Genomic DNA, 15,600 nt, shown 5'->3' with positions numbered 1-15,600 from the left:
AATGGCCACACTGCCCAAAGCAATCTACAGATTAAATGCTATACCTATCAAACTACCAACATCATTTTTTTCAAAGAACTAGAAAAAATATATATAAAATTCCATATGGAACCAAAAAAGAGCTCAAATAGTCAAAGCAATCCTATGCAAAAAAAAACAAAACAAAACCAGAGGTGTCACATTACTTGACTTTAAACTATAAGGCTGTATATACAGACCAAAGGAACATGGTACATGTACAAAAACAGACACACAGGCTAACAGAACAGAGTAGAGAACTCAGAAATAAAGGGACACAGCCACCTGATCTTCAACAAAATTGACAAAAATAAGCAATGGGGAAAGGTCTTCCTATTCAATAAATGATACTGTGATAGCTAGCTAGCCATATGCAGCAGAATAATAAAACTGGACCCTTACCTTTCACTATATACAAAAATTAACTTAAGATGGATTAAAGATTTAAGTGAAGACTTTGTAAGAATCCTAGAAAAAAACTAGGAAACACCATTCTGGACATTGACCTTGAGGAATAATTTATGACTAAATTCTTAAAGTCAAATGCAACAAAAACAAAAATTGATAAGGGGACCAAATTAGATGAAAGAGCTTCTGCACAGCAGAAGAAACTATCAACAAAGTAAACAGATAAGCTACAGAATGGGAGAAAATATTCACAAAGTATGCATCCAACAAAGGTCTAATATCCAGAGTCTTTGAGGAAATTAAACAACGGAACAAGCAAAAAACAAATAACCTCATCAAAAAATAGGCAAAAACATGAACAGACATTGCTTAAAAGAAGACATACAAGTGGCAAACAAACTTATGAAAAATGCTCCACATCACTAATTAGAGAAATGCAAATCAAAACCACAATAAGATGCCATCTCACACCAATCAAAATAGCTATTATTAAAACGTTAACCAACAACAGATGCTGACAAGGATGTCGAGAAAAGGGAATGCTTATGCATAGTTGGTGGGAATGTAAATTAGTTCAGCCACTGTTGGAAGCAGTTTGTAGATTTCTCAAAGAACTTAAACAGAACTACGTTCAACCCAGGTATCCCGTTACTGGAGATATATATATATATATCAAAGGAAAATAAATCATTCTACCAAAAAGACACATACACTTGTACCTTCATTGCAGCACTATTCACAATAGTGAAGATGTGGAATCTGCCTAGGAGTCTATCCACAGTGGACTGGGTAAAGAAAATGTGGTACATATATACCATAAAATACTATGCAGCCGTAAAAATGAATGAAATCATGTCCCTTACAGCAACATGGATGCAGCTGGAGGCCATTATCCTGGGCAAATTAACACAGATATAGAAAACCAATACCACATATTCTCATAAGTGGGAACTGAACATTGGGTACTTATGGACATAAAGATGGCAACAATAGAAACTGGGGACTACTAGAGTGCAGAAGGAAGGGGGCAAGGGTTGAAAAACTACTGGGTGCTTTGCTTAGTACACAAGTGGCAGGATCAGTTATACCCCAAACGTCAGCATCGTGCAATATACCCAGGTAATAAACCTGCACGTGTACCCCATGAATCTAAAATAAAAGTACAACTGTAAAAAATAGCATTTGATTTTAGTTAGTGTTTCTGCAATTTACTGGGGTTTGTTCTGAATTTTTGTTCATGATCTGACAACTGTAGAAAGGAAAAAATTCTTCCCGACCAGGGCTTAAAGGCAAAAATACACACACACACACACACACACACACACACACACACACACTGCCACCCCTATACACACCCACCAACTGTGTAAAATTATGTGAATGAGGACTAGAAGGAAAAAAAAATGTGATTTGTTAGGGTAGATAACAAATTTGCATTCACACCAGCTTGGGTCCTAATCTTGGCTCTACCACTTGCTAACTATATGCCTTGAACAAGTCAGTAACCTCTCTGAAACAATTTCCTCATTTGCAAAAAGCAATAACAAAGTTTCATGTAGAACATATGAGGATAAGTTGCTAGCAGAGTATCTGGTACACCGTAGGCATCAAATAAAGTTTATTCTCCCACATGTTTTCCCCTATATACAGGGGTCTGGTGTTCAGGTATTACACAGTTTAGGAAATGAAGGTGAATCCACCTTGGCTTGGTGGATTGTTTACAGATCTTTCTCCTTCCCCTGTACTCACCCTCACCAGGACCAGAATCCCTAGGCTATCATCAACTTGTTGATGGCAGGACTTGTTATTTTTAGTGACTCTCTGGCCAGGAAAGTAAAGTCAGAAAGTGAAGGGGGGTAGAGGAAACACATTTCTTGATTAGGGGTCTGAATATATACAAGCATTCTAGGCACTGGCCTGTGAGACAGCAGTAGCATTCTTTCCACATACCACAGCCTACTTGTACAGAAAATTTTGATAAGACATGTCAACTTCAGAGTAATTTTAGTGACATTTTTGCTAGCAAAAATGACTATTACTTAACTAGATCCTGGTACTCGATGCAAAAGGCAAAAATCTATGGCAATGCCATAGATTTACAACTTGGTAAAGGTGCACTAAGCAGAGTGCAGAGGTATTTGTATATGCAACACAGTGCTTGTCTCTGGGGCCACAGTACCCTTAAAAGAGAATACAAGTTTGTGAGGGGGGATGTAACACCGTCAAACTACTCAGTAAGTTGTTCAAAGTTTCACTCTGATCAGTGATCAATTGATAATTAAGGTTGGTCTCCAATTATCTCTGTAGTCAACAGAGGGCCCTGGAGAGTTAGTTACAATCTCTGTACCAATAACAAACTCATTATAAACCAAACAATTTGCAACTCTTAACCCAGTCATTTGGCTCTTACAACATTGTAAAGAGAAAGAAATAAAGCATTAGTCCATTTAAAAATAAATGTATCACCCTCATGATCAATTTTCACGTTTCCCCAAAGAAGAGCTTTTATACTATTTTTATCTGCCAGGTACATATGCCTTATATGGACTGCCGAGACCTGCTGGGACCAAAAAAAAAAAAAAAAAAAAAATCACCCTGCCTAGGAGACTAGCACAACTGTAAACTGATGGCCTCCAAACCCAGTGGGTCTCAATGCTTCTAAATCACCCTTCTGTTTCCCTAGTTTGGGTTCTGTCATTATTCATAAACCAGATACTTTTTCAGTGTTCTTATATCTCTGACCCTACCACCTTCACCTCCCTCAGCAGATGGCCCTGCATCTGACTTTGCAGAAGGTATTGAAGCCATTAGACCAGAATTTAACTTTTCTGTCCCCAAACCTACATATTTACCTAAAGGACTGTCATCCTATTCAGATTCTTGCTTGTTGCAATAAAGGGCTATGTCCTCCCCTCTTGCCTCCTGCCTTTTCAAAGCCCTGGTATATTTAAATCAGAAAGTAAATCATTATGTCAAAGAGATCTGTACCCCCATGTTTATTGTGGCATTGTTTACAATAGTCAAGATATTAAATCAAACTAGCTGTCCAATAACAGATGAATGAATAAAGAAAATGTAGTATATACACACAATGCCATGAAAAAGAACAAAATCCTGTCTTTCACAGCAACATGGATGGAACTGGAGGTCATTATATTAAGTGAGATAAGCCAAGAGCAGAAAGTTGAACACTGCATATTCTCACTAATATGCGAAAGCTATTATTAAACAAAAGTTGATTTCATAGAAGTAAGAAGTAGAAGAGAGGATACTAGAGGCTGGGAAGGGTTGGGGAAGGAAAGGTTAGGGAGAGATTTGTTAAAGGATACAAAATTACAGCTAGACAGGAGGGATAGGTTCTAGGGTTCCATACCACTGTAGGTCGACTATTGTTGACAATAACATATAGTTTCAAATAGCTAGAACGAAAATATTAAATGTTCCTAACAGAAAGAAATGATAAATATTTGACATGATGGATATGCTAAGTGCCCTGATGTAATTATTTACATTATACATATCAAAACATCACTATGTACCCCATGAATATGTACAAGTACTATTTGTCAATTAACAAAATTAAAAAGCTCTAGTTTGTAACTTTCTACCAGCTTCTCCTATGCCCTGTCCACTGGCTGCCTCCAGGTAGTGTTTAAATCACTCAGGTCTCTTCTACCTTAAATCAACTCTTCTTCCCCACAGGTCCTGCTTTCTGTCTCCATCTTTATAGTCAATATCTTAAGGGTTATCTAAACCTGCCCTTTCCACTTCTCAATTTCTCCCTCACTCCTCAACTTCTTGCATCTGGCTCCCATTCTGATCATGCCATTGAAATTATTCTCACCAAGATCACTAACAACCTCTTTGTTGCTAAAGCAATAGGCATTTTTAGTCCTTATTATTTTATATAACCTTTATGGGCATGTGTATTTCCCGACCCTGCTATTCTTGAAATGCTGTTTTCCCTTGGCTTCCAAGATAGCATACTCAACTGGTCTTTCTCTTGTGTTTCTGGCTAATCTTCGTCTCTCTCACTTTCAAATTGTGGTAAAATGCATGTAACAAAATTTTACCAATTTAACCATTTTTAAGTGTACAGTTTGGTGGCATTACATATATTAACATTCTCATTCAACCATCACCACCATCCTTCTCCAGAACGTTTTCATTCCCCTAAACTGAAACTCCATAACTATCTCTCCATTTCCCCCTCCTGTCAGCCCCTGACAACCACCATTCCACTTTCTGTCTCCACGAATTTGACTACTCTAGATAGCTCACATAAGTGGAATCATACAGTATTTGTCTTTTTGTGACTGGTGTATTTCACTTAACGCATTGGCCTCAAGATTCACCCATGTTGTAGCACGAGTCAGAATTTCCTATCTATGGTTGAACAATATTCCATTGTATGCATATACCACATTTTGTTTATCCATTCATCTCTAAATGGACAATTGGGTTGTTTCCACCTTTTGGTGACTGTGAATGCTGCTGCTGTGAACATAGGTGTACTCTCTCTTTTTCTTAATCTACATTTTAAATATTGGTGATTTTCAAGGTTCTACTCTGGACTCCCTTTCTCATTCTATACTCTCCTTGGGCAATTTTATCTATACTTGTGGCTTACTGCTTACATGCTAGTGACTCTCAAAGCTGTAATTCATTTCTTTTTCTTCTAGAGTTCAGGTCTCAAATCCATATATATATATAAAGATATCTATATCTATATCTTTTTTAATGTCACAGGCACCCTAAGCACAACATGGGCAATACTGGGCTTCTGATTCTTGTCCTCACATTTACAATGTGTCCTGTCTCAGTAAATAACACTCACCAAAGCCCCCACTTACTCATGCCAGACACTGGGCACTATCTTCTGCCAACCACAGCACTGCCACTTGTGGAGCTCCCAGGGATCCCACTGAACCCCAAGATCTTTAGGTGACTACTTCTCACTTTGCCATCCCTTAAGAGGGTCCTTAAAGGTCAATGTGTTCTCCTCTAGAAAATCCCTCTCCATTACTTCCCCCTACATAAAATAGCGCCTCCCCAGGCTGTATTCCTGTCCCCCTTTCTTTACTTCTCTTCATAGCACTGAAACAGCGTTTAACACATAGCAAGTACTCATTATGCGTTTGCTAGATGAATGAATAACTCCTTGACGTCTTCCTTCCCCAATCCTTTCTATTAGGTTGGTGCAAAAGTAACTGTGGTTTTTTTCCTTTTTTTGCCACCTAAATAGTACTCAAATCCACCCATTAACCTCTACCACAGCTGTCACCACCATAGCCAGATGCTAATCATCTTCCACCTGGTCTGTCTGCTGTCTGATCATGTCCTTCCTGATCTTTCCTTTACACAGCCATCAGAGTGACCATTCGAAGATATAAAACAGGTAGTCTTACCTCTACGCTTCAAGGACTTCAACATCTTTTACGATACAACCCAGAGTTCTTCTTTAGCCTGGCAAGGCCCTTCCTGATCTGTCTTTCCAGCCCTACCTGTCACTATTCCCTCAATGCCGCAGCTCGTTACCTAACTTCTTCCAATTTCATTAATATACCAAATGCTTCTCTTATTTTCCCTCCATATCTCTGAAGCTGCTACTCTTTCTGCCCAAACAATTTCCCTTTCTCTGAAGTCCTCCTCTCCCCAACACTTGGCTAGCTCTTCCTTTACCTTCGGGTCTCAGATTAGACGCCTCAAAACTTGGAAGCCTTGTCTGGCCTCTGCACACCAGTTCTGGCTTAGCTTTTGCGCTGAGGACTCCCACAGTATCCTGTACTTCTCCCACCACAGCACTCAGCACTCTGGAATGGAACTGCCTATTTCATTAACATTCCCTACAGTGGGCCATATCTCCATCAGGGCTGAGAACTCTGACTGTCTCACACAAAATCTACCCTCTGCCTCTGAACAGTGATGCAGCCATGGTAGAAGCTTAATACCTGATACATAATGCTTTAAAAAATTTTGCTTGAGACATTTCAAATCTCCAGAAGGGTAAAAAAAATCTTATAATAGTATAACAGACATTCATACCCACCAGCTATATTCAGCAATTGTTAACATTTAGCCATATTTTCTTTATCTAACCATCTACCTCTCTATATTTATTTGACACATTATTTTAAGGTAAAGCACAGAGAAAACAAGTGAATTCTTAAGTCTTACCAACACATGCATACAACACGTAAGATAAGCTACTGAAGAAAAGGAGGAAAAGGAACCATAAAGAAAATCTCTAAACCTCTACTTAAGCCTAGTTAAGTAAAACTCAGAAATGAGAACGTTAGTCTCTGCACCACAGTTTATAAATGTACCCTCATTCCATCATTTAATTCTCAGAAGTCTTATAAGGCAACTTGATTAATAAACAAAAGGAATCCCATGAAGAACCTGTAGCTCTAGGAGGGAAGGGGAAAGAAAATCAATATTTCAGTATTTTCTGAGTGTCCATGATGCACCCAACAATTATGTTACCTCTAATTATTCTCACAACAAACAAGATGTATTATATCTCTACTTTTAAGATGAGAGTGGAGCTTAGTGAGGTCAAGCTATTTGTCCAGCTCACAAGCTGGTATGCAGTGGTACGATCACGGCTCACTGTAGCCTTGAACTCTTGGATTCAAGGGATCTGCCTGCTTCAGCCTCCTGAATAGCTGCAACTAGAGACACGGGCCACCACACTGGCTAATTGTTTTTAATTTTTAATTTTTTTTTTTTTTTGTAGAGAGATGAGGTCTTGCTATATTGCCCAGGCTGGTCTTGAACCCCTGGCCTCAAATGATCCTCCAGCGTCAGCCTCCAAAAGTGTTGGGATTACAGGCGTGATCCACCATGCCTGGTCTAAATTAAAATTTTAATTAAAAATTGTAAATTAAAAAATTTTTACTGTGGTATGAGATGGGTAAAATTTATCTTATTGCTTTTATTATATAAGGGATGCTTAGGTTAATCTAGTCCTAATTCTTACTACCTCTATGGTATAGATGAGGCAGGGCTAATTAAAGCAGTGACCATAGAACAAGAAGAATCAGAAGCAAAGGTTCTGGTGCTGTGGTAATGCCACTGTCTATCCCTAGAAAAGTCACTCAAACTCTCCTCACTCAGGAACGTTCACCTGTAAAATGAGATGTTGGATTAGATTATCAATGAGGTTCCTTCCAGCTGTTTTAAAGACAAAACACAAATGAAACCTACAATTCTTAGTGATTTACTTCCATCATCATCTGGTGAGGGCGAAGTTGTAGGTCTCACTGATCCCAGGCCTATCCTCTGTGCATTCTCAGTAAATGTACTCATTTGGGGGACTGTCAATGCAGGCCAACTTTAGTTGGAATGTTGGTCAGTACAAGTGCAATTACAAGAACCTTCAAACTTCCAGAAGCAGATGCTCCCACAGATTCTGACACAATAACTGATGAAGAAGGCTATGCCTTTCAAAAGAGAAACCATGGAAAAGTTTCATTCCAGGGGAAACTCGCATTCGTCCCTAACCTTGTGTATCTTCTGCCAGGCAAGCTAGCCTGCTTATCACCCTTATAATGATTTTTTTAAAAATATGCTTTACTCCATTAGACGGTATGCTTTAAGAGCTCTGCCTTGGTCACCTCTATATCCCTAGCTTTTACCATAAAACTTGGCATAGAGTTGGTGATCAATACATGTTTATGGAATGAATAGCTAATCTCACCATCCCTGAGTATTCCACACCAACTGACCTTCATGGCTCAGCTCAGATGTCACCTGTACCTCCCCCTCCCCAAACTCCCATTATATTGTAACTGTATTTCTCCTATGGTGCATCTTATTTTCTTATTACAGTCATTTACATATATCTTAGTTCCCCAGTAAAGTCAAATGCTCTGAGATAGAAGCTATCTCTTGCTCACCATTGAAAAACTATAATACCTAGCTGATAGTAGGCACAAAATAAATGTAGAATGAGCACATCATTCATATATATATACATATAATATGTACACACACACACACGTGCACACACACACACCCCAAAACACTCAACTCAGCACAATGCTTTACAGTTAGTAGTCATTCAGTGAATGCTATTGAATAAATTAAATGCTTTCTGAAAATGTTATGGCGAAACTAGTACCCTAAAACTATAAATGTTTGTAAATTATTCCAAATCTCTGTAGTAAACTAGATTAAAAGTCATAAAAATGGTCTATCCTTGACAAATAATCCCACTTCTGGGATTGTGACCTTAGAAAATAGATGAATAGACACAAACCAAATCAAACCAACAAGAAGATCTGTATAAAAATTTAGCATAGCATTTTTTATAGTGAAAATGGGAAGATAGTAAGAATTAAAGCATATACTATGGCATGTTGATATAACATTATACTGCTATTCCAATGATAGTTCTGATGACCCATGAAAGTAAAAGACGCTGTGACTCACAGTAAGTAAAATACAAAGTTCACACTCATTATGATATGCACTGTGGAAAATTAGGAATGCCTGTGAGAAGACCAAATATGCAAAAATAGAAAAATAGTTATTTTAGGATGGTGTTGTTATGGGTGATTTTCTCCTCAAGGTTTTCTTTAAATGTATTATGTTACTTTTCATTAATATAATAAAAAATTTGGTATAGTCAACATGAACTTTTCCTTAATGTGACTGATTATATTTCCCAAAGATAACTGTTTAGTGAGGATCAAAGCATAAAATGAAGTTGCCTACTAATGAGCTATTGCTTCAGTATTTAACACTAAGACTCAGGTGTCACCTGAGTCTTATACATCACGAGGTATAAAGTACAAGCATGTTGTGTGTGGTGCAGGAACAGATTTGGATGAGAAACAAGAAGTGACACCCAGTAAAGGAATCTCAGGAACCACTTAATAGCAGATAGGATTACTCATTCAAGGAAATGATCAATACAGCTTTCCCTAGGGGATTGGTTTCAGAACCTTCCTTCCCCCACAATAATCCATTCATGCCCAAGTCCCCCAATTGGCCCACTGAATCCAGCGATATGAAAAGCTGGTTGCCTTTGATTTCATGTACCATAAATACTGTATTTTCAGTTTACTTTTGGTTGCGGATCTGGAATCCACGGATATGGAAGTTCGGCTGCATTTATTGAAAAAAAAATCACTTATAAGTAAGCCCGTGCAGTTCAAACCCATGCTGTCCAAGGGTCAACTGTACTAGCTCCTGAAAGGGTTAAATAAAGGAGGGTGCAACCCAGAAGGGATATAGAGAGAAGGGAGAGGGACTAATGATGGTTGTCTCTTTGGTTCTCTGCCATCTCCTACCACCTTAACTCATCTCTGTTATCTATCAGGGATGTGCAAATGATGGCCTGCAGGCCAAGTATAGTCCATTGCCTGTTTTTGTAAACAGCTTTACTGAACACAGCCAAGGCCATTTCTTTATGTATTATCTTTGGCTGTTTTCACACTACAATGAGTTGAACAGTTTTGACTGAGACTTGTATGACCAGCAAGCCAAAAAATATTTACAATTTGGCTCTTTAAAGACACATTTGTCCCATACCCCCATATATAAGGAGATTTATAAAGCAACACCCTATTTAGATAATGGGCCACCTTTTCCTGTTACTTTTTCTTCACCAGCCTGGAAGATAGTTGATCATATGATTTATCATCCAAAATGAAACGTTTTGAGGGTGAAAGGCAGTACTAACTAGACTATTTTCCGGGAACACAGACTTGAACCAGGATTGTCCCATACAAACCCAACATATGGATCATCTACTATAAGGGCTAGCAGTACAAGATCAGTTTTCAAAGGGCACTTATGATCTGTGGCTATAGACACAGAAAGCTTAGGTGGTTTCTCTTCCTGGTTCTTCCTATTTCTAATGCCCTCAGGTACCTTTCCACTGAGCCCTGTCCCAACTCTGTCCTAGAGCCTGCTCTGGCCCCAGAATATTCCAGCTGTTGGGACATCATACAGGGTACCATATCTCCACTTTGTTTGTTTGTTTTTTTTAGATGGAGTCTTGCTCTGTCACCCAAGCTGGAGTGCAGTGGCACGATCTTGGCTCACTGCAACCTCTGCCTCCTGGGTTCAAGTGATTCTTGTGCCTCAGCCACCCAAGTAGCTGGGATTACAGGCATGCGCCACAATGCCAGCTAATTTTTATATTTTTAGTAGAGACAGGGTTTTGCCATGTTGGCCAGAGTGGTCTTGAACTCCTAACTTGTGGTGATCTGCCCACCTCAGCCTACAAAAGTGCTCCATATTTCCACTTTCACTAGAGCAACAGGAGAAAACACCTATTCTTCCACACTAAATAAACTAATTATTCCAAGTCAATACAGTGAATTTTATACCTGCAAATTTTAATATCAAGACAACTTCTTAAAATGCTATTCTTAAGTGGAAGAATTTCAGTTTCTCTTCTCAAATATTTAAAAAATTACCACCAGTCACAGCATTTATTACAATGAGGCCCCAAAACAAATATGGTATATTATTCATGATTTGAGCTTTTAATAGTCACTATTACTGTTTAGAGAATTACTATTCAAGAATGAGGTTTCTAATCATTCCAGAATTTTTTTTTAAAAGAAGAAAACACATATGCCCCCACACATTTTTTTTTAAGTAAAAATGTTTGATGCTGTGGAGAAATAGGAGTAAAACAAAAGATGTTTAGAGTACCTTTGATGAAATATAGGATGTTACACCACACTTTGTGAGACTATTCTGTGTGAACAATAATAGCTTGTAGCTTTGGGACCTCTCTGAATGGCTTTCCAAATATTGCCATCTGGTGGAATTTCAGTTAATTGTTCCTTTGTTCTAAGGGCTCCTGGAGGTGACTCTTGAAGACATTACTTACAGAGACTTAGAGTCTTAGTTCGAAATAACTAAGGGTCAAAATGATTGCATCTCAAAGACAAATCCCAAACTGAAAAAAATGAGGCTTTCCAGGTTCCTCATCTCTGTCAGAAGCACGCTCGCACACTCTCACTCTTTCTGCCTCTCAAAGCCAACGGAGTGGCTTTCTTGATTCTTAACAATACCAAATAAAAATCATTTATTTATAAATAGCGATGTCATGAGTTCATTTTGACCATATCTTGATATTTTATCCTCCCCACCTATCATAAGATTTTTCAAAATTAAACTTTAATTAATTGGCTTGACCATTTTTGGAGGAATTGCTAATAGCAATTAATTAGCCCTTCGTACACTTGGGAAATGGAATTTGGTTTGAAAAATAGTGTTTTAAAAGAGCATATTTACTCAGATATTGGCTTTAATTGTGTACTGGAATTTTGAAAATAAATTTGTTACAATAACAATATTACTACTCACTTTAAATTAATTTTTAAGCAAGGAGTCATGCAATGTAATTTATATAAGCCTTACCTTGAGCATCCAGGCTTTCTCCCTGGCTGTTGAAATGAACTGTTCCTCTGGGAAACAGGACACTGGGATAGTAAAAATGGAAGAAAAAAAAGAGTGCAAGCATTTAATATGATGAAAATATGGAAGCAAAGAGTTATAATTTAGTTTAGTGTGTGTGGCCAGCAATGGAAAAAAAATAAAGAAAAAATACATGCCAAATATCCAAAAGTCAATCGATCTTACCATACGAAAGCGATTAAGTCAGCCAGACAATAGAATTATACTCTCAATATATATTATTAGATCATTTCTTATATTGATTAACAGTTGATAAAAATTTAGTATAATGTCAGTCCTATGAAAATAATTTTTCTTTTGTTTTTCTCCTGCCCTGATAGTCTGATGTGACGGGAATCATGTCGGCGGATAACCCCAAGGAGCAGTGCCTTTAGTGGGGTATCAAATACCAACATCAATTAAAGTACTGAATTCCCCAAACTTAGGTTTATCCAGGTTTTATATTTAGTATCAACACAGGCTTTTTCTAGTCGAAAAGATTTTTAATTTCGACAGGATAAGCATTATAAACGACTTTAAAATGTACATACCAATAAGCAGTAATTCAGTAATTTACTTTCTTTTTTTTTTGGAGATGGAGTCTCGCTCTGTCACCCAAGCTGGAGTGCAGTGGCGCGATCTCGGCTCCCTGCAAGCTCCGCCTCCTGGGCACATGCCATTCTCCTGCCTCAGCCTCCCGAGTAGTTGGGACTACAGGCGCCCGCCACCACGCCCGGCTAATTTTTTTGTATTTTTAGTATAGACGGTGTTTCACCGTGTTAGCCAGGGTGGTCTCGATTTCCTGACCTCGTGATCCGCCTGCCTTGGCTTCCCAAAGTGCTGGGATTACAGGCGTAAGCCACCGTGCACGGCCAATTGACTTTCTTTATATGAATTAGCTATTTATTTTCAAAATATGCTTTGACTAAATGAGGCAGTAAGACAGTAAACTGATGAGGGACAAATCCAATTCTGGAGGCTAAGAAATGCAGGAGTCTGAGTTTGCTTTGAGAATCCAGTGTTTGGGGGATGAACGGTTACAGAGGAGGTTGCTATGTTTTAATCGGATGCTGCTATAAATGACCTGACTTGCATATACATATGAGCCTTAACTCTCTTCCCCACTTTCCACCTAAGCCCTACATTGCTCTTCTGTGTTTTCTATGACCATTTCAGAAATGACTTGGTGTTTATTTAGCTTAAAATCAATTGTGTAAAAATAAAATATTTCTGATAGATCCAACACGATGTGATTATTCCCAGACACAGTTCTGGAGATGTTGCTGGTAGAATTATTATTTTTTTTAATTAAAAGGGAGGAGGTGGCATTTTATAGTTTTTCTCTAAGGGAAAAAGGAGATGTTTAGTTAAAAAAAGGCAAAAAACAAAATGGCAAGAGTCAAGAGAATAAAAGTAAAGGTGACAACTGAATTGTTATACTACTCAGTGAAGGATCTCAAAAATAATTAATAAACTTGGGCTTGTTTAAAAATCAGAAAACTTAACATGAATAGTGTACATAGTGTCAATATCTAAATCTAGATATATTGACTACAATCTAAGTTTTTCCTTCAGATACAAGAAGTTGAATTTCCTTACATATTTTGCGGCAGAATTTAATTTTATGAATACTTTATATCTTTCTATAATTGAATGATAGTTGATAAACCTAAATTCAGATTTTAACAATATTGGTTCCCATCCATGTCAGTTTCTATTCTTAAGTCCTTCAATTTTTCAGAAATTTCAACTGAATCAGAATGAAATTTTCATTTATCTACTTTATTTAATAGTACCCAGTAGCTGTGCAAGCCACTGGCCACCAAGATACGAAGCAGGAATATAAGGTTTCTAGTTTATCTATAAAGCAGATAATTAGCCCTTAGTAAATTCAGAATTGTCTGTATACAACTGGCCTTTTTCTATTTTCTGACAATGATCCATTGCTAGTTTTTCAGCAGCCGCAATGGATCAGTTTGGAGAAGAATGACATTATTTATTGAACACCTTATGCACCAGTCATTTCACATATTTTATCTAATTTAATCCTCAAAACTATCTTATTATAAATGAAGAAACAGAGGCTCAGAGTAGTGGGGCAATTTGCCCAATATCATGCAGCTAGAAAGGGATAGATCTTAATTGAGTCTGGCAGACCAGTATCTATCTCCTTTCTCTTTCATCTGTATGTCCACACTAAAATACCTTAATAGCAGTCATTTGACGTAGATTAGAAATACCTGGAGAGCTTTCGCTCCACCATCATAAGTTCAGGACCTAGCATACGGTAGGTGCTCAAGAAGTCCCAGCCTTGCAAGGATAGAGGTCTAGCCTTCCCATGCAGCCTTTGCTAGTGGGGATAGGAGTGAGGCAAAGCTTGCTCCTGCTGTGTTTGGTAGGAGTAGAGCTCTTATTGTCTGCAAGTCTCACACTTTACATAAAAAGGAACTCAAAATGGATCATGGCATAAATGTAAAATGTAAGACTACAAAACTTGTAGAAAAAAAACAAAAAACAGGAGAAAATCTTTAGTATTGGGGCTGGCAAAGTGTTCTCAGCCTTGACACCAAAAACACAGTCTGTAAGAGGAAAAATTGGTAAATTCGACTTCATCAAAATTAAAAACTTTTGCCCATGTGAAGCAGATATAAATACAAGATATAAATTAGAAGAAAGTATTTGCAAGCCCAATATCTGACAAAGAACTAGTGTCTAAAATAAAGAACTCTCAAAATGCAACCAAATAAACCAACTTAGTCGGAAAATGGGAAAAAGACATGAACAGACATTTAACTGAAGAGGATATAGATATACAGAGAGCAAATAATATTAAATGATATACAACACTATTAGCCTATAGATAAAAGAAAATTAAAACTACATGAGACATCACAACATACCTATCAGAATGGCTAAAATAAAAAATAGCGACAACACCAAATGTTGGTGAGGGTTTGAAGAAACTAGATCACTCATACAATGCTTCTGAGAATGCAAAATGGTAGAGCTACTGTGGAAAACAGTTTTGTAGTTTTAAAAGCTAAACATGCAACTACCATATCACCCAGCAATTGCTCACTTTGGCATATACCCCACAGAAATGAAAACTTGTTTATAGCAGTTTTATACATAGTAGCCCCAAACTGGAAACCACCCAGATATTTTTCAACTGGTTAATGGTTAAACAAACTGTGCTACATCCAAACTTCAGAATACCACCCAGCAATAAGAAGGAACCAACTATTGATAGAAAGTAACAACCTGAATGAATCTCCAGAGAATTAGGTTGAGTGAAAAAAGAAAGTCCTTAAATGTTATATACTGCATAATTCCATTTATCTAACATTTTTAAAATGGGAAAACTATAGAAATGGAGCACAGATTAGTGGTTGCCAGGGGTTAAGAGGAGTGGGTGAGGGCTGGAGGGAAATGAGTGTGATTATAAAAGGCAACACAAATATTTTTGTGGTGATGGAAATGTTCTGAACCTTGACTGTATTGACATCAATATCCTGGTTGTGACATTGTGCTGTAAGTTTGCAAGATGCTACCATGGCAGATTGGATAAAGAATATATGGGTTCTCTCTATATTATTTCTTACAATTACATCTTAATGTACAATTATCTCAAAATGTATATATTTTTAAATCAGGTAATTGTACAGGAACTAGAATTGAGCAAGATACATTGGTTTTATTTTCTTACCTTTTCAAAGAAAAGCAAAAGCTCCAAAGCAGTGGGCAAGATGG

At 37.6% G+C, this 15,600-nt stretch overlaps 1 protein-coding gene across 2 annotated transcripts in view; it reads right to left on the bottom strand.

Annotated features, from left to right (window-relative positions):
• Positions 1-15,600, bottom strand: part of MAPRE2 (microtubule associated protein RP/EB family member 2) — a 160,859-nt gene that overhangs the window by 121,068 nt on the left and 24,191 nt on the right. For both annotated transcript variants that reach the window (XM_054461370.2, XM_054461369.2), the window contains exon 2: positions 11,815-11,876. Coding sequence is in view for 1 of the 2 variants with exons in the window: in XM_054461369.2 (XP_054317344.1) it covers positions 11,815-11,876 (62 nt within the window). In the remaining variant the exon portion in view is untranslated. The remainder of the gene's footprint in view (positions 1-11,814; positions 11,877-15,600) is intronic.

This window comes from Pongo pygmaeus, chromosome 17, assembly GCF_028885625.2.
Source record: "Pongo pygmaeus isolate AG05252 chromosome 17, NHGRI_mPonPyg2-v2.0_pri, whole genome shotgun sequence".
In the NCBI taxonomy this organism is placed as follows: Eukaryota; Metazoa; Chordata; class Mammalia; order Primates; family Hominidae; genus Pongo; species Pongo pygmaeus.
This window is presented reverse-complemented; position numbering and strand designations above follow the sequence as displayed.